Source organism: Leuciscus leuciscus (genome assembly GCF_965113295.1).
Source record: "Leuciscus leuciscus genome assembly, chromosome: 1".
Lineage (NCBI taxonomy): Eukaryota > Metazoa > Chordata > Actinopteri > Cypriniformes > Leuciscidae > Leuciscus > Leuciscus leuciscus.
Window position 1 is genome coordinate 60,145,000 of NC_138725.1, and position 24,441 is coordinate 60,169,440.

Sequence of the window (24,441 nt, forward strand, 5' to 3'; positions counted from 1 at the left end):
AGTCTGACGTCACGCGTGACGTTTAGCCTTTTCCGGGTCCAAGCGCTCCTCTCGTCCAGAAATAACAATGTTGGAACCTGTACATTTATTTACGATCACGTCCTTCTTAGTGAGGCACCCTTGGCGGTCAAAAAGGGTTTAAATTCCTTTAACACCAACAGAGTGGTTAGTGAAGCTCATCACTCAGGTGGCATAATTAAGGGTAGAGTCCAGGCATCAATGAAAAAGATGATTTACGAGGTTGAAGAGAGTTAGCTCGGGACACGGGACACAGCACTGCGGCATTGTAAAAACACTCAATAATAACCAAAACACTAGCGAAAGCGGTAGAGAGGACCTGGACTTTGGACCCGGAAAGAGTATTATCGGAGAGTGGTTACGTCACGACTTAACAACCGAATTTATGTACATGAACATAATGACCGCTCAATGTCTGTTTCAAGAATCTCATTGCTTTCTTGCAGCAACGCTCACAAGTTACTCTGAGAATGCTGAGCATGGAGGTAAACACAGCGAAAGCTCACGGGGCAGCCTGAAACTCTGGCAGGCACAGAAGTCAATGGGTACAGACTCCTTTCTTTATCGGGTGGATGAAAACATGGCCGCCTCCACATACAGCCTCAACAAAATCCCAGAGAGGAGCCTGGAACATTCCATCTCTCACTCCGCCCACTCCATCCCCCTCTACCTCATGCCCCGCCCCAATTCTGTGGCTGGTAAGTTTCTGCACCTGTCAAATGTTGGCAAATGTATGTTCAGAATAGTGTACACACTAGTGCATTGCTTACTGCTTACTTTGCAGTATGCAGGGCCATCCTTTGGGTCCCACCGGGCCCCGCACTTGCGAACTGACCGAGGGGGACAACCACCCTAACCAAACTCTAACAAAAATAGCAATACAAGTGTATTTATATTATTTAACTGTAAAATGGTTGAAACCTCCATATTATGCTGAGTTAGTCAAGACTCAGTCCAGCGTTCAAATCCTGTTAGATACAAACGCTCATATTCATCTTTCACGACGTGTGAATATTTAGAGTCAGCTCTGTGTGCAGCTCATTCAGCTGAGGGTCTTTGAACACTTCTGTTCATGAATGGTGAACTGCAGAGACAGGAAATATCCCACATAATGCAGACCCTAAAAGTCAACAGACACGTGTTTCCAATTCCCTCAAAATGTCAAGGTCAGTAAAAGCACATAGTGATTACTGTGAGAGCTATAGACGTGCCCCTCTTTTCAGCTTTATGGGCCATTTGAGCTCTGGAGCGGCTCCTAGCTCCTGATGCCGGCCCGTTATTACAAAGCAAGGACATCTGTGTGAATCTCCTCCAGGTTTTATGAAGGATTTGTCGTTTGTGCTGCTGGTTTTGGATCCGTATAGTGTCAAACTCAGTAGTTTGAGCCAAAGCTCAGTTCCATGCAATGTAGATTTGTTTTGTTTACTGTCGACTTTGGATTTTTGAAGGTTTGCTAAAAGGAATTTCCCAGATACAGTAAATTAAATGGGTAGAAAAGGAACATGTCTAAAATCTGATTAAATAACACATGCTTAATAATTTAATTAATGTGACGAATAAAGGTTAACAAATTAAATTACTTATCATTCTTTATAATCTTTAAAATTGTATTCTATTATTATTGTTGTTGTTGTTGATGATGATGTTGATGTTGTTGTTGTTGTTATTATTATCATCATCATCAATTAATTCATTCATTTATCTTTGAATAAATGGCTATGAGGTAGTTCCAGGTTTACATTTCAATACATTTACCACACTCTTTCTGAGCTGTTATAAAGTTTTATATTGATAGAACATCAAAGTGGCATACAAAAAGCATCATAAGAGCACCATAAAACTGGGAGTAAATAATGATAAAACTCAATTAAGTGTGACGTGTATAAGATTTGAGAAGACACAAACCTGCTCCCAGCATGCACCTGAGTGAAGACAGCTGCAGCAGTGAGTTGAATGACGTGATCTGTTTGTTCATCCATCTTCGCATCTGTCTGTTCTTGTACTCTCCTCACCCCCCCCCCCCCCCTCTCTCTCTCTCTCTCTCTCTCTCTCTCTCTCTCTCTCTTTCTCTCTCCTACCCCTGATTGTCTTTCTTACTCATGCATGCTCACCTCTCAAACTTTTCATCTTTCTCATTCTATTCTGTCACACTTTTGATTTCTTTCTCTCCTCAACCCACCCACTCATTCTCTCTCCTGCTCTCGGTGTGAGTCTCAGTCCATCTTTCATCACATCTTCCCCTTTCAAAACCTGTCTGATCTCTGAGTTCAAGATGCATTTGATTATTCTTTCAGACAAAAAGACTTGACATGTTCATCCCTCATATATGTACATAAAGCACACAATACGAGGAGTTTAAGCGATTAATGTTCTGGCATATTCACATGTGGGTGATTGCCAGGGTTTTGCTAGGGTGTTCTTGGTGGTTTATTACTGGCACAAGTTAAAATAATCCATTGCCAAGTCTTCTGAATATTCTGGTCTCAAGAAATGGCTCAGGATTCTTCCCTTTTAAAGACTTAAAGGGATAATTCACCCAAAAATGAAAATTCTGTCATCATTTACTCACCCTCAAGTTGTTCCAAACCTGTATGAATTTCTTTTTTCTGCTGAACACAAAAGAAGATATTTTGAAAAATGTCTGTAACCAAACAGTTGATGGACCCCATTGTCTTCCATAGTATTTTTTTTTCCTACTATGGAAGTCAATGGGGTCCATCAACTGTTTGGTTACCGACTTTCTTCAAAATATCTTCTTTTGTGTTCAGCAGAAGAAAGAAAGTCATACAGGTTTGGAACAACTTGAGGGTGAGTAAATGATGACAGAATTTTCATTTTGGGGTGAACTATCCCTTTAAAGACTAGGTGCGGACACTATAAATTTTGCCGGCAAAAAGTCCTTTGTTTATCATCAATGGCGTGTCGATGTTTGAAGCACAACTCACAGAGAAATCAACAGATACAGCGTTCTGTTGGGCAATATTGCAAATCTGTGATGGGAAATCTTTCACCTGCAGAATTCCTGATCATGTGCATTCCTATTGAAGTGACTGGATTTCGCCTGCAAACATTTGCAGAACAATGGTAAATGTGAATGCACCTAAAGTGTTTTTAAGGTATAAAAAAAAAATTGCAAGTCTGATCACTTAGAATTATTTAGCATACATTATTTTATGTTAATCTTCCATTTTAAAATATTATGTGAGGACATGAACAGATCTCCATGTTCAATCAAAGTTTAGAGATATGTAGATATGAACATGCTCAGACATTTGGTGTAAAACGCAGACGTGCTTTCTGGACCAGCGCCACGTGGGGCTGTAAAACCCCAGTTTAGTGATGAGAGTCGAAGTCATTGTGATGCAGTTCAAGCGGCTGTAAATCCAGCAACACAGTCATGCCAGCCAGACAGTCTGCAGTGCAGATGGAGAGGGTGGGGTTGGGCAAGACAAAAGCTGCTGTCGAAATAGCATTTTTTTATTTTATTTTACTATGATAACCATAGTTTTAGCCAATATACAGTTAGCGGTGCTGGCTCTAAGTGTCTTAAAGTCTTTTTTTCCCTATTGTGACATACAGTATTCAAAGCTTCTCAAACTGGAAAAAATGTAGGACGGGACTTGATTTTGTCCATTGAAAATTGTTAGGATCATTGGATTGTTGTGGTTTGTTATTGCTAAATTGTCAATTTTGATTTCATGCTGACCTTGAGGCCTGTTCAAACCAAGAATGGTACCTATAAATATAACAAAACTAAACGAGTGTCCACACTAAAGGAAGATAACATTGTTTATTTGTAAGCATACACTGCAGTTATTTTGACTGCCACTTTAAATGCCCCTTTAAAGTCTGTTGGATTCTGATTGGCTGTCAAGGTTTTTATTGTTAATCAGCTTTTAGAATTAGAAGAATTATCATCATCCTTGGTATGAACAGGCCTTTATGCTGATGGAGATCCTCCATGGTTTTACATTTTGTAACATTAATTGTATAATCTATAAACACGGAAATTATAGCTTTAGAAACTTTGTAAGAGCAGCTTTCTTAAAGTCTGTTTCAATCAGCTCTCAATCATGTTCCCGCTCAAACATGGGTTCTGAGGAGAGTTATATTACTGAACTGTTGATCTACATATGGACACCAACAGGAAGTTGTCAATTGTAAATGTATGTACCATGGGGCCATGGTTGTTTTTCTGAAATCTGTCTTCAATTAAACCTATTATAGGAGAACGAAAGACTCTCCTTAGTGTGTTGCACCTGGCACCTTACATGGCTGGTGGCCAGTCGTCCTTAGCATCTGTGCTAACCCTGCCACAATAATGTTAGCTGTTGTTAAATAATTAAAAAGCTCTCTCCAGATGCTTTGAGATAAATTCTGTGGCCACCCACAGTGTTCTTAATATTCTCGTGCATCAAACCGCCATGAACTTTCCTTCTCATTAGCAATGGAAAAAAGGCTCAAAATGCATGCACGCATCCTCATGAAAGCTAATATCCACAAGCTAAGCAAACACAAGCTCTCACACAGTTTGTCAAAGGGTTTGACCCATCTCTAACTACAGATTGGACCATGGTATTACCATGTTTTTTGATATTACTATGAAATACCACTGCATTCTTGGAAAATACCTATGCCTTAATTTGTAAGTCACCTTCATTTTTTGAATAAAAGCATGTATTAAAAAGCATGTATTGAATAAATGTAATACATATATTATGGATAATTAATTCCATATCCATTAACCACCATATTATATATATCCAAGTACTGAGGTAATTCTTTTACCACTGTAAATGGTTTATTAAACAAAACATTGTTACATTTACTTCATAGTTAATGTTGATACATACCAGATAACATTTTATTAAATCAGGTAAAATAATGAGAAGGCAGGTATTTTAAAGCCAGCGGGAACTGATGATAACCGACAATACAGATTCATTATGCTGTTCAATTCTAATGCAATATTTTAGTTAAGTGTTAAATTTCAAAGTACTTAATTGGCATAAATATTTTAAATATAATATTGCCCAAGCATCAATTCACACACAAATGTAAAGTGGTTATACACATATTACTTTAAAAATTTAATCATTTTAAATAACATTGAATATTTTACATAAAGCTAATATTTAATATATAATATAAAAACATTTTAAATAAAAGTATTGTTTTTCTCCCTCTCTCTCAGCCACTAGTTCAGCTCACCTGGAGGATCTTGCCTATCTGGATGAGCAGAGACAGGCTCCACTGCGCACGTCTTTGCGGATGCCACGTCAGAACTCCGGTTCCAGCCGCTCTGGACAAGCGGACATAAGAGGTGTGTACGTTATTTCTAGATTTTGTGCATATACGTGATCACATGTAACTTTTTCTCTTTGTGTTATCCACAAATTATTGGTGAGGAAATTGGCAAACTTTAAGCAAATGCACTAATTAAAAAGCCATTGCTGTCACAGAAAAAACATCAAAGACAGAATAAAGTTTTTGGGAGATTATGGGAAGTTGCGTGTGGAGTGATGAATGAACATGAGTTGCATGGTGATGCTCCAGAGTGATGTCTTTGAAAATCTGCTAAGAAATATAATTATAAATGCATCTCTACCACAGTGAAGCATGGAGGAAGAGACTGTGCCTTTTTATCTTGCTGGTATGTGTGAGATACTTCACTGTGAAAAGTCATTTAATGCTTTGGAGTGCAGGAGAACTTTGTAGAATGGCTTGCTTCCCACAATTGAAAAATTGTTATCTAAAGAGGAAGGATCAGATGTTATTTTCACCAAGACAAAGTGGAACAACACTGAGTCTTCTTCCTCTAAAAAACATTCTGCAAGTCGGGGAAGGCTATTCTGCGCTAAGTTACTTTATCTACAGTATTTGTGCAATTCTTGCTAATTTTCCGACCAGAGATTTGTGATTAAAGTGGTCATTAAAGGCTAATAAAAGACCAACAAAAATGTTGACATTTTTGGCTTGGCCCATTCTTTTTGCCCGTTGTGTGTGTGTGTGTGTGTGTGTGTGTGTGTGTGTGTGTGTGTGTGTGTGTGTGTGTGTGTGTGTGTGTGTGTGTGTGTGTGTGTGTGTGTGTGTGTGTGTGTGTGTGTGTGTGTGTACGTACATATGTGTATGTATGTATATATACAGTATGTGTATGTGTGTGTGTGTGTATATATAGAGAGAATATATTTTCTAGCTCAAATTATATTTAAATGATTTTACAGAAGCTTTTAGATCAACAGTCTATAAAGATTATGAGAAACATAAATCCAGTCAATTGTGTCCAAATGTTGCTGTACATATCACAATTTCTTTAGAATTCAGCAACTTTCTAGGGGTGTTGCTACACACAACCTTGATTAACATTATGCAGTACAGCCGGGTTCACACTGTACAATTTTGGCCACGATTTGGCTGTCTGAGACAAATTTTGAGAGTCCTAAAAGATTCCTGTGATCCTAGGCCAAAATCTGACATCGCTAGTTTGACATGTTCGCTGACAGCCGATTAATGACCATTGCGATCAAATTTGACCTCAGACAAAATTGTGCCAGTGTCAGACGTTTTGACACACAGTCTTGCAGTGTTGCTTCTGCTACGACAACCGTCAAATCAAAAACTAATAGGAGCGCCGAACCTGATGACAATTAATAAGACAACCACAAACCACTACTTGCTCCACACACATCGTCTTCATTTTTTCCATTTTTCTTTTCAAGACAATCCATGATCATAATTAACACTAGAGATTTTTGTTTGCTAGCCTCCATTTCAGTGTAAATTCTGCTCACAGTCACTGAACGCATCACGGATAGATGATGTAAAACTCCGGACGAGTCTTCTTGCATGCGTCCGTTTTTTTTAACGCGTTTTGATTGTCGTGAAGTCTGACATTAATGACAACTGAGATTCTCCAGTGTGTCATGGCTTACAGCGGCGATCATGTTCATACAGCCTGACAGGCAACAGTTGTAAAAGTCTATTATAAATCATGTGCTTAAGTAACTTCAGGAAAAACTAAAATAGAATTCTACGAAATGGCAGAATGTCCCTTTTAAAAGTAACCTCTATAATGTAATGTTAATTATATTGATGTGCATGTGCACCTTGCGTCTCTCACATCTGCCCTCCGCAACACACAGCATGTGCCATCAAATCCTCAACACACTCCACAGCTCTTCCGTGGATCACTCCGCCGCCCCCCTCGTCCTGCTGTTCTTTGTTTCCCCTTTGGACTGCCTTGCCATAATCTGTCTCCTGTCCAGATCGAAGTATTGACTTCCTATTAGCACTAGCGCTGGCTCATCTGTCAGAGCTCAGCCTGCTGTCTAAAGCTCACAGTCAAGGCTCCACACCTCCTAAATCAGCACTGGAGTTCTGGGTTTCCTCTCTGACTCCAACAGCTTGAGTCACAATTCACCAAACAACCTGTTTATTTCAGGATGACTGCACAGGTGACCAGGAAGTGGAGGTGGACTCTATCCGTGTGGTTAGTTATAGTGACATGATGCTCAAACTGTACGTCAGACATAAGGTATCTGAACTTAACTACTGTAGATAGTAATTCTAGCACACTGTAGCTAATGACATAATTTTACCGCAGTTACAAGCAGGTTCTTTCATGTGTAAGTATAGTACTCTTTCAGAAGACATTAAGAGCCATTTCCACCAGTAATAATGATGCTTAATTGTGGAAAACATCCAGGGAAGTGAAGGCACCCTAGCTGTGCCATGAAAGGAGATTTTAATGTGTGCCACTTAATGGGTTACATTTTTCCTTTCATCTTTTCTTTATTTACAACCTTCCCAGCTTTAGTTCTTTATAGTCATTTTACTGCTCGGCTGCCCTGGTTTCTATCTATCTTTTTCTTTGTCTCTCTTTCTATGTTCCAATAGTGTCTTCTAGCATCTTAGCTCAGCACACGTGCTCATAAAGGTCACCTCGCCCTGCGTAACCCCGCCCACCTCCTTATGCTAATGCACAGATAATGAATTCACATGTTATCTGGCTAATTAATAGTGCACATGCAAATGGGGGGATAAATAACCTCATAATATGCTCCATCACACTTGTTGCAGTATAAGCCTATACAATCAGGAAATTATATAGCCGCATTGAATAATTTATGCTAATTGTGTTGACGATCCCCGTCCTGCTTTAAAACGACACTTGCTTTTAAGTGTTATCAGTAATTGGGATTAAATGTTTGTGTAGTTAGGCTTATGATATGTATAAGAATAATGAAGATTATAACTGAACGTGAGTATTATATAGATGAGGATTTTTAAAATGAATGTTAATAATTTATTGCAAGCATATGTGGTGCATTAACATGATGATGAATATAGATTTTGCTATGTGCATGGTGGCAATACATTTGACAAATAATCTATGAACAAAAGCAACAGCCATCCTCAATGGTGGGTTCCGGTAAGCATGGCAACTGCTCAGTGACGGCTGCTCTCCTGTTCTTGATGCGTGGAGGCTTATTTCAGATGTATTTTCTGGCGTACATTAATGGGTCAAAGCACCCTTTCGACAACCACTGATTTATGGTGTTTCACACTGCAGCTTCGACTTGCGTAAGCTGCCAGATCTGGCCTTTTTCAGACAAAGCATCTCCCCCTGCTGGTTAAAAATGATTACTGCAATGTGCAGAGCTTTGAATTTGGAAATTACGGCCTGGTTTCACAGACAGGGCTTTGATTAAGCCAGGATTAGGCCTTAGTTCAATTAGGATATTTAAGTAACTTTTATAATTGTGCCTTAGAAAAAAACATTACTGGTGTGAATCTTGAGACAAAACAATGACAGTAACATATTTTGAGAGATGTCAGTGCAAGTTGCTTTCAGTTATAACAGCCCAAACATGCATTTTAGTCTGGGACTAGGCTTAAACCTTGTCATGAAACTGGGGGAATATTGTGAAACTTCAGCTTTGATGGATAAAATAAAATCACTGTTAAAAAAAATAGGCTTTGGGTGGCATATTGGAAAGTTTTTATGTATAAACCTGTTTAATTTAGTACATTTCCTAATGTTTCCCATGATGCAGTGCGCTTTGCTCCATACCGGCCACCGGACATCGCCCTAAAGCCACTTCTCTTCGAGGTGCCCAGTCTGATGCCTGATACGGTTTTCACCGGTCGAGATTGGCTGTTCCAGGAAGTTGACGTGTGTCTTCGCAGCAGCGAGCCCACCGCCAATCAAGGTGTCGTTATTGCCGGCAACGTGGGCTTTGGCAAAACGGCCATCATCTCTCGCTTGGTGGCTCTCAGCTGCCACGGCATCCACATGAGACAGATCACCTCTGACAGTCCACACGCCTCACCAAAACGTGAGTGGATTCGTTTAAAAGAAAATCACATCATTGTCTGTTAGATGCTAAAGCTCTTAAAGGGATACTCCACTTTAAAATGAAAATTCTGTCATCATATACTCACCCTCATGTTGTTTCAAACCTGTATGAATTTCTTTCTTCTGCTGAACAGAAAGGAAGATATTTAGAAGAATGTCAGTAACCAGTTTCTGGTACCATTGACTTCCATAGTAGGAAAAAATAATACTATGGAAGTCAATGGGTGCCGTCAACTGTCTGCTTCCCAACATTCTTCAAAATATCTATTTTTCTGTTCAACAGAAGAATGAAACTCATACAGATTTGGAACAACATGAGAGTGAGTAAATGATGATAGAATTTTTTTTGTGTGTGAACTATCCCTTTAATAAACATCTAACAGACAAACTAGTTCAAGCAACAACAACAAAAAAGTGGTCTTTATTTACTGACCATTGTGTTGTGACATCAGGCCTGTATGCTGTTAGTTTGTCTGTGAAACAGAAATCAAAAGGAATTACTCCACAGCTTTTCAATCACAACACAACTGTCAAGCTTCAAAACAGGACCAAAAAAAAAACATTAATTAGTTAACAGGACTAGTTACTGATTCTAGTTAATATTTGATAATATATTTAAATTATATGAAAATTATATATATCATATTTATATAAAAATCTATATTGTATATTTATAATATTTCCCTTTATTGTTGTTATTATTATTATTATTATTATTTTATTGTCATATCGCACCGTTTTTATAGTAGACCATTTTATTTTATTACTAAGTGCTTTCAAATTCATCAATATTGAATATTAAAATCCGGCAAAGTGTTCACATCCCATGCATGCCACGTATTTCTCTCAGATGGCGACACACTTCCTTTGAGCCAGCCTCAGTCCGCTCACGGCACTCTGGCCGGTGGGAGCAGCTGTCCTGGGACGCCAGAGATGCGGAGACGCCAGGAGGAGGCGCTCAGAAGACTGGCTTCTCAGGTGCCAACTAATATCAACATAATCAACAGAGCCAGGCATATGACCAGCCTGCCTCTCAATCTCCCTCTCTTCTCTTCTATTGATTTATTATCTCTCTGTGTTCCTGTCTTGCTTTGCCTTTATTAAATTGCTCCTCTCTCTCTCTCACTTTCTCTTTCTCTTTCTCTATTCTTTTAAGCACAAAGGTTTATTGCGGTTCTGTTGCCTTATCAAATATTTATATGCACAGAGTCTCCCAGCACAGCCATTAGATATACTCAGAGCTTTGCATTGCTAATGATGACAAGCTTTTGAAACATATACACACACACACACACACACACTGCGTGATGAAGTGAATCCAGGGGAGAAGCAGTTTTATAATATTGGAATAAGGCCATATCGATGCACTCAAACTACGTCATGTTTTATGCATTAATAAAACTTTGAATCTTTCTCTAGTTTTAAATTCATTGTGTTTTTTAGCTTAAAGCAGTTCCTGCACTAAATCCCAGAGACTGGAAATGTTTTGTGCTTTTGTGTGCGTTTCTTTTTGTCTAAATCTACATTTAGCAGGAGTCTGAGCACCTTTACTCTGTTATATGCATCACTGAGTTGTGTTTGCCATATATACAGTAGTAGTGCCTGATACTCTATAATGAATACAGTAGTGCTGATAATAGCTTTTAAACAATAGTTCAAAAAAGAAGTAACTTACACTACCGTTCAAAAGTTTGGGGTCATCAATATTAAAAAAAAATGTTTTTCAAAGCAGTTTCTTGTTCACCAAGGCTGCATGTATTTGATGAAAAATACAGGAAAAATCAGTAATATTCTGAAATATTATTATTTTTCTATTTCTGTTTATTTTTCTATTTTTAATGTTATAATTTAAAATGTCATTTATTCCTGTGATTTTAAAGCTGAATTTTCAGCATCATTACTCCAGTCTTCAGTGTCACATGATCCTTCAGAAATCATTCTATGATGATGATTTGCTGCTCAAGAAACATTTATTATTATTATTAGTTGTGCTGCTTAATATTTTTGTAGAAACCATGATTATTTTAACCATTATTTTATGAATAGAAAGTTCAAAAGAACAGCATTTATTTGAAATAGAAATCTTTTGTAACAATTTGAGTCTTTAAATGTCACCTTTGATCACTTAAATGCATCATTTCTGAATAAAAGTCTTAAAAAAAAAAATCTTGCTGACCCCAAACCTTTAATGGTAGTGTATGTTTCACACGCAATATTACAATATTGACTTTTTTTTTGCTTCACCAATGAAAACAACATTCCAAACGAAGCTGTATGAACCATTGGAATTTTATTCCTGAATTAATCTGTTGTCTTAATTATTCAGGGAATTATCAGCACTTTTGGAACAATGTTTGATCAATCAAATTCAATGATGGATTTGAGAACTTAATGTTGCAAAGCAAAGGTAAAAACAAGTTCTCAACCCAATTTAAATGTGTGCTTATATTTGTTCTCTCGTGTGCTCCTTCCCTCTACTGTAGGTGGTGGCGTACCATTACTGTCAGGCCGACAACGCGTACACCTGCCTGGTCCCTGAGTTTGTGCATAACGTGGCAGCGTTGTTGTGCAGGGCTCCTCAGATGCAGGCCTACCGAGATCTTCTGCTCCGCCAGCCGCACCTGCAGAGCACACTCAGCCTGCGCTCCTGCGTCCAGGACCCCTTCACCGCTTTCCGCAGGGGTCTGCTGGAACCTCTGGAGATCCTGCAACGAGGTACGTAAATGTGTTCATGCATTCTCGCATACTGTTCGTACGCATGCATGCATGTAATATTTAAAACGTGCAATATTTACAGAGAGGAAAATTGCCTGTGAGGAGAATCTCATCATCTTGATTGACGGGTTGAATGAGGCAGAGTTCCATAAACCGGATTATGGAGAAACTATTGTTTCCTTCCTCTGCAAAACCGTTGAGCGTTTCCCTCCTTGGCTCAAACTGGTGGTCACCGTCAGAACGACACTACAGGTCTGCATGCCATCCATCCATAGCAATCATTCTTTCTTTCCATTTACGTTTTTACTTATTTGCTCTGTGCTATTTTTTTCTCTGTATCTAAGGACGTGACTCGTCCGTTGCCGTTCCACCGTATCTCTCTGGATCGTCTGGAGGAGAGCGACGCGATAGACTCGGACCTGCAGGGCTACATCCTGCACCGGCTGCACTCCAGCCAGGAGATCCAGAACAATGTGGCGCTCAACGGCAAACTGGACAACGCGGCCTTCACCAAACTCAGCGCTCATCTGAAGAGTCTGAGCCGGGGCTCCTACCTCTACCTGAAGCTCACACTGGACCTCATTGAGAAGGGCTACCTCGTGCTCAAAAGCTCCAGCTACAAGGTCAGGGGTCACACAGATGCCTCCTTTATTACTAAATACATCATAGGAGTGACAATTCATGCATACAATTAAAAAATACAAATTAAATGAAATAATAGAAAGACAGTAAACAAATGACCCCCAAAAAGTATAGCTTTTCAGTGTTATGTATGTACTATTTTATTGTAGCTTTTTAGAGTTATGTGGTGATTTATTATTTTATTAAAAAAGGAAAAGAAAAAAGACAGTTAGGAAAGACATTAAACAATACAATTCACAAAAATAATAGCTTTCAGTGTTGTTATTTTTATTTTATATATTTTTATTTGAGCTTTTCAGTGATGTTTTTATTTTATATATTTGTATTTAAGCATTTCAGAGATATATCAACACAATCATTAGTGTTGTTATTTTTATGTATATATTTTTATTTTAGCTTTTCAAAGATATGTGTTTTTATGTTATTTTTATTTAATTTATTTGTATTTATGTACTTTTATTTGAGCTTTTCAGAGATATATGTAGTGTTAGTTTATTCATTTTTATATATTTTTCATGTTTATTGTATTTGATCTTTTTTAGATTTATATGTGTGTATGATTTTATTTTATTTCAGATTTTCAGATTTTTTTGTTCTGTATGTGGTATGACTTTTGCTTCATTTGTTTTTTTCATAAAGTAATAGGGGAATTCAAATCCTTTTAGAATTTTGCCATTTAAAAGCATATATTTAAAATGTTTGTAAATGGCAACGACTAAAAGCATGAATATGTTTCAGCTTTTTTGTGTACTATATTTATTTAAATTTTTTTATCGGTTTGTGTTCAGGTGGTTCCAGTGAATCTGGCTGAGGTCTACCTGTTGCAGCTGAACATGCGTTTCCCAACTCAGTCGTCATTCGAGCGCGTTCTTCCACTGCTGAACGTGGCCGTGGCTTCTCTACACCCGTTAACTGACGAGCAGGCCTACTGCGCTGTGAACGCCAGCATGGTGCGTGGAGCCGCCCTGGACTGGGATGATTTCCAGCAGAGGTCTGAGCTCCTGTCGCCTTTCCTGGTGAAAAGACGCGATGGAACGCGCATGTTCGTCCACCCCTCGTTCAGAGAGTGGCTCATCTGGAGAGAGGATGGAGAGAAGACCAAGTTCCTCTGCGACCCCAGGTGAGGAGCTCAAGGAGTCAGAATGTGTGTCTTTCATCAAAATGTAATGACTTGATTCCTGTCCCAAATTTTGTCTATGGAAATCCTGTTGCACTCACTACTACATTACAATACTGAAGTAAATTATCTTATACCATTCTCTTGTCTCTTTTCCCATGATTCTTTAGGAGTGGCCACACACTGCTTGCTTTCTGGTTTTCACGGCAAGACAGCAAACTTAATCGACAACAGACCCTCGAACTTGGCCACCATATTCTCAAAGCTCACATCTTTAAGGTTAGGCTAACTATAACAACTGCAACACTTCTGATGTTTGCTAATTGATACCGTCAATCTGATTAGAGCAGTATATATTAAATGATATTGGTAAAGATTTATATCATTACCAGAAATGTATTGCCAGTTATGATGTTGTTGTTTTTTATTAACACCAATGTCTCTTGGACTCAGGGCCTGAGTAAGAAGGTTGGGGTTTCCTCCTCAGTGCTGCAGGGGTTGTGGGTGTCCTACAGTACGGAAGGGCTCTCTGCAGCTTTGGCTTCACTTAGAAACCTCTACACACCCAACATCAAGGTATAAAAAACAGACAGTCACAGAAAATATTAGCAAACACGTGGTTTAAATTTTTGTTTTTCATACACTACTGTTCAAAAGTTTGGGTTGGTAAGATTATTCTCACCAAGGCTGCATTTATGTGATAAAAAATACAGTAAAAAAAGTAATATTGTGAAGCATTATTGCAATTTTAAAAAACTATTTTTATATGTTAAAAAATTATTTATTTAAAATGAATTTGCCAGCATTTATTTCAAACAGGAATGCTTTGTAACAATGTAAAAGTATTAACTGTCTTCTAATCAATTTAAAGCATCCTTGCTAAATAAAAGTATTAATTTCTTTCTTTTTTTTTTATCTTATTGGCCATTTTGTTGGCCACTTAATTACATTTTGTAATATTTTATCAGCAAGAAATTGTTCAATGTGAGTACAGTAAAATATGCTTGTTGTTATAACTCTGTTTATTTTTTGATCTTCATCTCTTTCTCTAGGTATCTCGGCTGCTGATTATGGGTGGAGCTAATGTGAACTATCGTACAGAGGTGTTGAATAACGCCCCCATCCTGTGTGTGCACGCTCACCTGGGATACCTGGAGACTGTGGCTTTGCTGCTGGAGTTTGGGGCGGATGTGGAGGGTGTTTCAGAGAGCGGGCTCACTCCCCTTGGCTATGCAGCCGCTGCGGGTCACCTACCCATCATCACTGCCCTCTGCAGCAAGAAAGCAAAGGTCAGCCATAACATGTCTAGATAGAGGACGATAACCAATAGGAACGCAAGGCTGTTTTTCAATTATCAAAGTTTCATCTTCGTTTCTCCTCTCTCTCTCTCTGTGTTTAGGTGGATCACCTGGATAAGAACGGTCAGTGTCCACTGGTCCACGCCGCACTGCGGGGTCATCTAGAGGTGGTGAAGTATCTGGTGCAGTGCGAGTGGAACACAGACGAAGAGCCGGCCGGATCTTTCAGCAAGAGCCATGCAGTGCAACAGGCCCTCATAGCAGCCGCCAGTATGGGCTATACAGAGGTAAGAGGGGTTTTTTGTGTGGTTTTTTTTTGTGTGCATCATGGTTTCCACAAAAATGTTAAGCATTACAACTGTTTTCATCAGCAAATCATCATATTAATCTGAAGGATCATGTGACACTGAAGACTTGAGTAATGATGCTGAAAATTCAGCTTCGACATCACAGGAATAAATAACATTTGAAATTATATTACCTTAGGAAACAGTTATTTTAAATTGTGTTTAGCTATTATTAAAACATATTCACATTTTCTTATTTTTTTTATATAAAAATACAAATAGGTGAATGTATTAATTATACTTAATAGATTTAGCAGTGTTACAGCATTAACCATATTTAAGCATCTCAGTTAATATATTATTATTATATTATATTGTTATATATTATTATATATAATATATATAGCATGTTTAACATGTTGTAGCATATATAGTGTGTGTATATATATATACACACTAAAGAAACAACAATAACCTTACACATATTTTGGTATTTATACACAGATTGTATCATACCTGCTTGACCTGCCTGAGAAAGATGAGGAAGAGGAGGAAAGAGCTCAAATAAACAACTTTGACACACTATGGGGTGAAACAGGTACAACACCATCAGACAGCCCGTTTTGTATTTTGATTTAAAGATGAAGGCACAAACTGCTCACTTAGGAGACTCTCTCTATACCTCAGCACTGACAGCAGCAGCGGGTCGGGGGAAGCTGGATGTGTGCCGTCTTTTATTGGAGCAGGGTGCCGCTGTGGCTCAGCCCAACCGCAGGGGCATCGTGCCACTCTTCAGCGCCGTGCGGCAGGGACACTGGCAGGTGGGCACCTCCTACGCCGCAAAGGCCACATTTTTATTTCCTGCATGTTTATTTTACAGATTTTTTAGTCTGAAATGTCTGTGTTGGTTGTGCAGATAGTGGACCTGTTGCTAAATCACGGTGCTGATGTGAACATGGCTGATAAACAGGGCCGAACTCCTCTAATGATGGCTGCGTCTGAGGGACATCTGGCTACGGCGGAGTTCCTGCTGGCTCAAGGTACAGCTGTCCTGCTCATACACTAGATTTGTTTTTGCAGTTATACAATTTAATTGCAAAATCTATTTTAAAGTCGCCCCAAAAATAGAAGCTGCGATTAGTCTTTTTCTTTCCAATTGTGATGTATGTTAAAGGAGGCTGTCAGTCAATCCCCTCTATTCTTTAACTTATTTCACAGGTGCCTCATTGTCTCTGATGGACAAGGAGGGGCTAACAGCACTTAGCTGGGCGTGTCTTAAAGGCCATCTCCCATTGGTCCGTGCTCTGGTTGAGAGGGGTGCGGCGACGGCCCATGCAGACAAGAGCGGCCGCACTCCGCTGGATCTTGCAGCTTTTTACGGAGACTCAGAAGTGGTTGGTTTTGTCATAGTCAACTAACTTTCAGTAGATCTACTGTATTTAAAAATGTAATCCTTACGTCTCCAAAATGGGCTGCTAGCGTAAGCTAATGTTTCTAGACAGATATCACATAGGAGCTGACAGGAGATATATAGACAATAATCCATAGCTCTGGTCTTGATCTGGTTTCAGGTGCAGTATCTGGTGGATCATGGTGCGATGATCGAGCATGTGGACTACAGCGGCATGCGTCCACTGGATCGTGCAGTTGGCTGCAGGAACACGTCAGTGGTGGTGGCACTGCTCAAGAAGGGCGCCAAGATAGGTAGGCTAGAAGGGGAACAGTTTCTTACAGAATTTTTTTTTTTTTAAAGTACTATAACTTTTTTGCTGCGCTAAAAGTAGATAGCCATATGTTGAATTGCAGGTAGAGGCACACCAGATCACACAGTTTGTTTTAATTAATTCGGAGTTGTAGTGCTGCGCTCTTCTCAGCTTGTAAAGTCAGAATCACCAGCCTCCTACTTGGAAAAATCCAATAAAAAATTGCTCAGTGAGAAAAGAAAACATGGTTTTCTGGTCATTCTAAAATGCCTGAGCCAAAGCATTGCCTGACACACTGTTGCATTTAAACATAAGGCATCTGTCGTCGATTGTTAGCAACCGGAGCATTTTGTCTGCATGCTTTAAACTGCCCAAAAATTTTTTACATTTAAAATGTCAAAAAAGAGCCACCGCGGATTTCTCAGTGGCTACAACTTTCATTTCCATTCCTATTTTTGGTATTGGTCTCTTTAACACAGGGGATGGAAATACTACTTTTTCGTAAAATGCTATTTTTATCTGCCATTACTCCAGTCTTCAGTGTTACACAAACCTTTAGAAATCATTCTAATATGCTGATCTGGTGCACAAGAAACATTTCTTATATTTAATGGTGAAAACAGTCAAGCTGCTTAATTATTTTTGTGGAAAGCATGATAGAACTTTGCAACATTATGAATGTCTTTACATTTACTTTTGTTCAGTTTAATGCTTCCTTGCTAAATAAACATATTAATTATAAGTAATTACTACTGATTTTGAAGAGTAGTGAATGGTAGTGCACGCCATCTTCTGAGTGTCAGGCTCAGTCGGGAACTGGCCATATATTCAGTAGGAATATTAGATGAAACGCAGCATGAATTCCAAAGGTTATACCTTGAATAAATGCAAGCAGCACATGCATTGAATATCACATGAAATTAGCTTCACATTTAGATGTCTTTCTCCTTCATACCCCTCCCTGTGACCTCAGTCATCCTAGTCTAACCCTCCTTCTCGTGTGCTCTTCACCGAACTGCAGAACTCCACTGATCCGCAGCTGATCACGATGGGCTTGTTGCTTTTGCTAATGTTGCTGCTTGCCACGGCTTCTCACGGCTGATCTTCCCTGTTCTTCCTTTCACGTCACTCTTTCACCCTTAACCACCGACTATCAATCTCTCTCTTTTTTTCTCTTCTTTGCTTCCTGTTTTCATAAACCTTTGCTCCCTGTCTGATACGGACGCCCCTCCCATGATGCTTCACTCTGCCCTAATAACCTGTCACCCTTTCACTCGTGACCCTTCCCACCTCTTCTCTCCTCGTAACCAGGATGTCAGACACTCCCCACCCGTGCTCGAGGTAAAACGCACACCGTTGTCCCCATCTGCCATTTTTGACTGTGTCCCTCCATCTTGTTACCCGTGTGGTCCCTTCTCCATTGGTCGGGTCTGATAGTGTTTTGGATGTCCGAATGTGAACGTTATTTAATCTTCATATCACTATTTTTGTCTACAAAAAGTGGAAAGAGCTGCTGTCAGCCATAAACACGAGTTGATTTTGTGTAATCTTGCTGCAAAAATCTGATGGAAGAAGTGGATTCTTTTTGTTCATTCCGTCTGCTTGCATGGCTGCATGTAGGAAGAGGTGTAGCATTTTGGCATGATGCTGCAAAATGTTTTGTGATTTTGGGAGGACATGAACACAGAATGCATTCTTGCACTGTTTTGTAACTCTCTTTTATGATAGTCTATGAGCGTTGCATTTTTATGATGCTGTATCAAGTTAAAAGAAGTTACAAATTAATCTTCAGATCCCTGCATTTAGTTCTATTCCGTTGCGCTGTCGTATTGTGATCGACGTCTTTCACTGTTGCAATGCTTTTTGCCAGCATCTTGCACCATTAGCATCGCATTTTAAGATGCTATGTCAAGTTAAAAGAAGTTAAAACTCATCTTGAGATGCTTTATAGTGATGCTTTTTGCAAGCGTTTTTCTTTTACTTGCAGGATCGCTATTAAAGATGTTGTGACAAGTTAAGACATCTCGAGATGTCATTTTGCGATGGACGTCTGTCAATGTTCTGATGCTTTTCGCTTTTTTTGCAGCATCTTGCTGATGATGTGTCAAGTTAAAATCTTGTCTCGAAACACCTGCATTTTGTTCTAATCCTTTGTGCTGTTGTATTGTGATGGATGACTTTCAACGTTGCGCGCTGCTGCTTTTCATTAGCGTCGCATTTTAAAATTGCGATGGATGTTTTTGACCTATGTGATGATTTTCAGCATCTCGTGTCATGAATGTCACATTTTCAAGGAACTGTAGTTTTAAAAAGCCTGTTGCGATGTTCTATTCTGCAGCGCTGTTGTATTATAATGGACGTCTTTGATTATTGCAAATATTTTTTTTTAGTATCTCTTGCCTTTAGCTTTAGACTTTTAAGATGCTGTAGTAGTTAAAAACGTGTCTCGAGAATTCTCTGAATTCTGTCCTTTGCTGTTGCTTTGCAATTCTATATTGCGTCTAGCTATTTCTGAAAGCAAGAATGCATTCTGTGTGAATAACACCTTCATTTTTTCCCCTCACAGTTGCTCTCAGTTTGGCTTTTTCGGGCTATTGGCCAGTTACTGATCCCGTGCTCATTAGTTTGTCCTCAACTGCGCCTTGCATGAATTGCACTAAATCACTGCTTGCCCGCCTGCATACTGCGACTGGCTGCCCATGGCGAAATCTATAGCTCTAATAGACCCCTATCAATCTCTTATTCCCACCCTCCCTCCACTGTACATTCAGTCTAAACCAGTGGAAACACTTGACCTCTGTTCAGGTTGTCCACAGAGAGCTCAAACATGCTGACTGCAAGTTCAGTAGCTGTTGGATTCAAATGTTTTTATTGCCAGTTTAAACCGATTTCAATTTCGGCAAGGTATAAACAGCCAAGCTGCTCGTGATTTGTTCTTTCTTTTTTTGTCTGGCGTGTTGCCATGGCTTTTTGTGATATCCACAAGTTGTTTGTAGACTTTGCCTCCTTTCAAGCAAGATATCCTGGCAGCCTGCTCGTTCCTTTGTGTCCCTCAGAGATTAGCAAGCTATTTTGTGCCCATATGGACTATCAGTCTGTGGTGACTCTTTGCTTTGCGTCTTTTTTATGCTCTATTGCACTTAGGTCCTGCAACATGGGCAATGGCCACATCCAAACCTGATATTATGATTGTTCTGCTGAGCAAACTGATAGAGGAAGGCGATGGATTCTACAAGGTGAGTGGCTTTTGTTTGAATTGCAATCCTGGAATATTCAGCTGAAGAAATGAAGTCTGTACATTTACAAAAGTGTGTATAGGAATATGCTGCCAATAATAATGTACATTGTTGGGTGTAATGCATTACTTAAGTCATTAATTACTGTCATTTAATTACTTTTCCCTTGAAAAAGTAATTTAATTACAGTTACTTCTGATGTAATTCATACATTATTATGTACAAAAAATTTCAGAGTTTTGTGTCGTATTGCATTTGTTTTTATGAAAATATATCATAGTCGTATATTATTTCGAAATTGAGAAGTAAAAGTATCTTGCCAACCCAGAAAGGAAAGGTGAAAGAAGCCGCCCAACGCTACCAGTACGCCCTGAAGAAGTTCCCACGAGAGGGGTTCACAGAGGACCTGAAGACCTTCCGCGAGCTCAAAGTCTCTCTGCTGCTCAACCTCTCCCGCTGCCGGAGGAAAATGAATGTGAGTCCAAAGCTCTCAGTTTCATAAAACTCTCTTCCTTCTGTCTCTCTTCACTCATAGCGACGTTATGAGGAAGAATTGAGATTGCCCTGATTACATTAATCTAGTTTGGTCACTTCATGTAAAATGCCTCTTTGACCTTGAATTTTTCGGTCAGTCCAACCAATAGATATTTATTTCTTAGGTGTATTGATAGTCTGTTTGTTAAGGATATGGTATTAGAGAAAAGGGATTGCAGGGCAAATCCAAAATGGAGTTAGAGTGACCCTGTAGAGTTAAGACACATGATCCCAGCATCCACTTTGTCTGGTTGCCCTTGTGCTAAACACAGCCGTCAATATTTTCATTCAGCGTATTATTCAAATATTGTGTAATAATTTATTATTTTTTAGCTATTTTATTTATTTTTCATTTGTTATCTTTAATTCAAATTATTTACAACTGCATATATTGTGTCAGACACAATTTGTGGTATACCTTATTCAAGGTAGATGGCATATTTAACGAATGAAAATTCAACAAAAGAAAAAAAATTGGACATTAATAAAATTCCAGTGTTCCAGACAAGTTTATTTGCATTAAATTAAATATGGTGTCTACCCTAACTAAGGTCCATTATATATTGTACTACACTGTAGATATTGACATAAAAATAAAAAAAAAACATATCTGTCGACTACTAGCAGCTAGTATACTGTAAATCTTCTTGTTTACAAGCGTCCATGCAATGACAACTTACCTTACCAACAAACTGCATGTATTAGTTGTGTGCTTGGTCTGTGTTCTTAATTGCTTTTGAAAACACTAAGACCAAAGCAGTTACGGAACAAGGTTTTTAAAGACAGTGTTGATGTATTAGGAGATATTTTGATCTTCCCATTTTTTTCACCTTTATGGCTACATTATTTCTCATTTTGGATGATTATTTCTCATTTTCCCCTGAAAGAAGAAATTCTCTGGAAAGCTCTCTATACACTCAGCCCATGCTGTAGTTTTTCTTCCCATCATGATCTCATCCCTGTTTTGGTTTGATTTGTTGGTTCATTGGCTTTTTCTGACATTTATTGGATTTGTTTAAAAGTTAGGTTTAGTACAGGTAGAGGTTTGAGCTGTCACATTGCATCTTCCCACTGTCCCTGTTGAGCATATATTTGTGTGTGTCAACACATTTTATAAGTGTGTACGTGCATTTCCATAATTGTATGTATGTGTATCATATTTGCACTAATGGTGCTCAAAATATGTTGATTTTTGTAATAATCAGTGTTGACATCCTCATATAAATGTGACGTTCATGTCCAACATGAGTTTGTGTGCGTTAATGATGTAAGAGTGTATGTGTGTGTGTTTGTGTGCATGTCCGCATGCACGTGTGTGTGTGTGTGTGTGTGTGTCCTCCCTCTGACCTCATGTACGGCTCAGTGTATGACTGTTGGTCCTGTTGTTGCTTGCAGGACTTTGGGATGGCGGAGGAGTTTGCCTCCAAGGCACTAGAGTTGAAACCCAAATCCTATGAAGCCTATTACGCACGAGCCCGTGCCAAGCGCAGCAGCAGGTAATCGTAGAAACCAACAGGCAGGACAGCCTATAAAACACATTCTGTCTCGCACAGATCGAGTGCTGACAGATCATGACCCAAACTGGCCAAATGTGTTTCGATTGGTTGACGTAGTGCTATGCTAGACTTTCAAGATAGAAATCAATTTAAGCCCCTTGACTTCTGCCTCATTAGTGGACAACATCAGGATTAGACCTGTTCTTCATACTTCATGTTGCGTTGAACAATCAGATTATTTTTCCTCAGAATGCCCATCATTCATATTTTATTCCTTTTTCTCTTTTGATCAACTATTATTTTTGTGGGGGTGGGGGGTCGTCGATGATTTTGATTGGTAAAATGACTAAAGGAATGTTCCAGGTTCAATACAAGTTAAGCTTGACATTTACAATGAAAGTCTATGGGCATCCCAGAAGAAAAAAAAAGCTTGTGTTTTTGTCAAAGCACTTTAATTTGTTTTGGTACAATTTTATTTATAAAAAAAACATTTTGAGCTGTCTAATAAATCATAATTTTTGGGATGGGGACTACTGTTTTAGGTAGATTCACTTCTGGTTATGCACCACAACAAACACACTTCCGAGTTAATTTTTTGTCAGGTTTTGTTGTCTTGTTGGCTAAACTTCAAAAAAAAAAAAAAAAAAAAAAAAAAAAAAAAAAAAGGTTACATTTAACCAGGGTTTAAAAATGCAAAATAAATCAATCAGTTCACTCCGAACAGAATCAGTATTTTAACGTTTCTGTTGCTGCCTTCCTTCTGTAACATTACAGTTCCGAAAACCATTTGATTAGAAAAAATAACAGTTTATTAACGTTCTTTTTTTATTATTTTATTTTAATTTATTTTTGCCTATTCTTCTTTATACCAGAGCTTGAATAAAACTTTATACTAAATAGCTTTATACTATGAGCTTGTGCCTAAATCGAGTGGATCCTCAAGCTGTTGGCAAAACCTCATACAGTAGTTCCACCTGCCCGAATCGTGAATGAAGTTCTTTGAATAAGTACAGTGTTTTCATTATTCAAAAAACACGATACTTGTTATAATGGCTAATGTTTTATGTATTTGAGGAGCTGAGAAGAGTGTCAGTCTGGTATTTGCCCTCTAATCATAGCCAGTACAGCCTGTGCATAGCACTTCATCTTTTATATCACAAGATTTTGGCCAAATATATTAAACGACATACTACAATAAACTTTGTAACCTGTAAGTTGATGAAAACCTGATGCTGAATTTAAGATGCAGCTGTTAATGACTGACAAAACACAAATCTCCAACATTTGTAAATCTTTTTGAGCCTGATTTTTGAGCTTGAATGCTAATAATATCATGACGCATAAGTGTCTGACTATACATAAAGCCACAATGCCGACTTTGACAACATGGTTTTTAATTATTTAAAAACACACAATATGCTGCATATTCATCATAATACTTTAACAGTTGGTAACAAATCCTCGGATAAACTCCTGCGATCCAACAGCTAATGCACATTGCCTTGCGACTTACCTATGATGAATTGACAGCGTGGGCATTTCACTCACGTTGGATGCGTCAGCGTTACATTTGCATAGGCCATACTATTTGAATTTGTGATTGGTTGACTGCCAAATTCAAATATTAAACAGTACGATAAAATAACGTTATTAACCAGTTAATGGTCATTTCAAATAAGTGTTTCTGTTCAGAACGATTAAACTTGATTTCGTTTTCATTTTTGTTTTCGTTCTTTGAACCGGTTCAGAGCCCTGCTTTTAATCCGTTGAAGGTTGTTGACCCATTGACTTCCACTGTAAGTGCATTACTGCAAGAATGATTTTTTTACAAACTGAGGGGGTCATAATTATTCTGTGTGGTAATTGACAACGAGCCACTTCAGATGCTGTTGATAAAGATTTATTTACATTGAACCCCGAATATATTCCTTTAGCAATAGTCATTTCTCAGTCTTTAACAAGCATATTTCCTTCTTTCTCTCTACCTACTGCCATATTCCACCTTCCTACTCTCTCTCATTCTCCGTCTCCCTTGCT

The 24,441-nt window shown here is 38.6% G+C and overlaps 1 protein-coding gene and 1 long non-coding RNA gene across 5 annotated transcripts in view; one reads left to right on the top strand and one right to left on the bottom strand.

Annotated features, from left to right (window-relative positions):
- tanc2a (tetratricopeptide repeat, ankyrin repeat and coiled-coil containing 2a) overlaps nt 1-24,441 on the top strand; it is a 152,867-nt gene that overhangs the window by 124,928 nt on the left and 3,498 nt on the right. For all 4 annotated transcript variants that reach the window (XM_082183713.1, XM_082183714.1, XM_082183712.1 and 1 more), the window contains 20 exons: nt 465-716; nt 5,213-5,341; nt 9,075-9,356; nt 10,227-10,354; nt 11,860-12,091; nt 12,174-12,343; nt 12,436-12,714; nt 13,522-13,853; nt 14,021-14,129; nt 14,304-14,426; nt 14,903-15,139; nt 15,250-15,435; nt 15,940-16,033; nt 16,123-16,256; nt 16,352-16,475; nt 16,654-16,829; nt 17,007-17,139; nt 20,283-20,374; nt 20,703-20,849; nt 22,304-22,404. In XM_082183713.1, the coding sequence (XP_082039839.1) occupies nt 465-716; nt 5,213-5,341; nt 9,075-9,356; nt 10,227-10,354; nt 11,860-12,091; nt 12,174-12,343; nt 12,436-12,714; nt 13,522-13,853; nt 14,021-14,129; nt 14,304-14,426; nt 14,903-15,139; nt 15,250-15,435; nt 15,940-16,033; nt 16,123-16,256; nt 16,352-16,475; nt 16,654-16,829; nt 17,007-17,139; nt 20,283-20,374; nt 20,703-20,849; nt 22,304-22,404 (3,460 nt within the window). The remainder of the gene's footprint in view (nt 1-464; nt 717-5,212; nt 5,342-9,074; nt 9,357-10,226; nt 10,355-11,859; nt 12,092-12,173; nt 12,344-12,435; nt 12,715-13,521; nt 13,854-14,020; nt 14,130-14,303; nt 14,427-14,902; nt 15,140-15,249; nt 15,436-15,939; nt 16,034-16,122; nt 16,257-16,351; nt 16,476-16,653; nt 16,830-17,006; nt 17,140-20,282; nt 20,375-20,702; nt 20,850-22,303; nt 22,405-24,441) is intronic.
- On the bottom strand, nt 22,715-24,431 carry LOC309509699. The gene is made up of 2 exons (XR_014210005.1): nt 23,291-24,431; nt 22,715-23,147 (listed from the first exon to the last, which is right to left on the bottom strand). It is a non-coding gene; the product is annotated as an uncharacterized lncRNA (long non-coding RNA).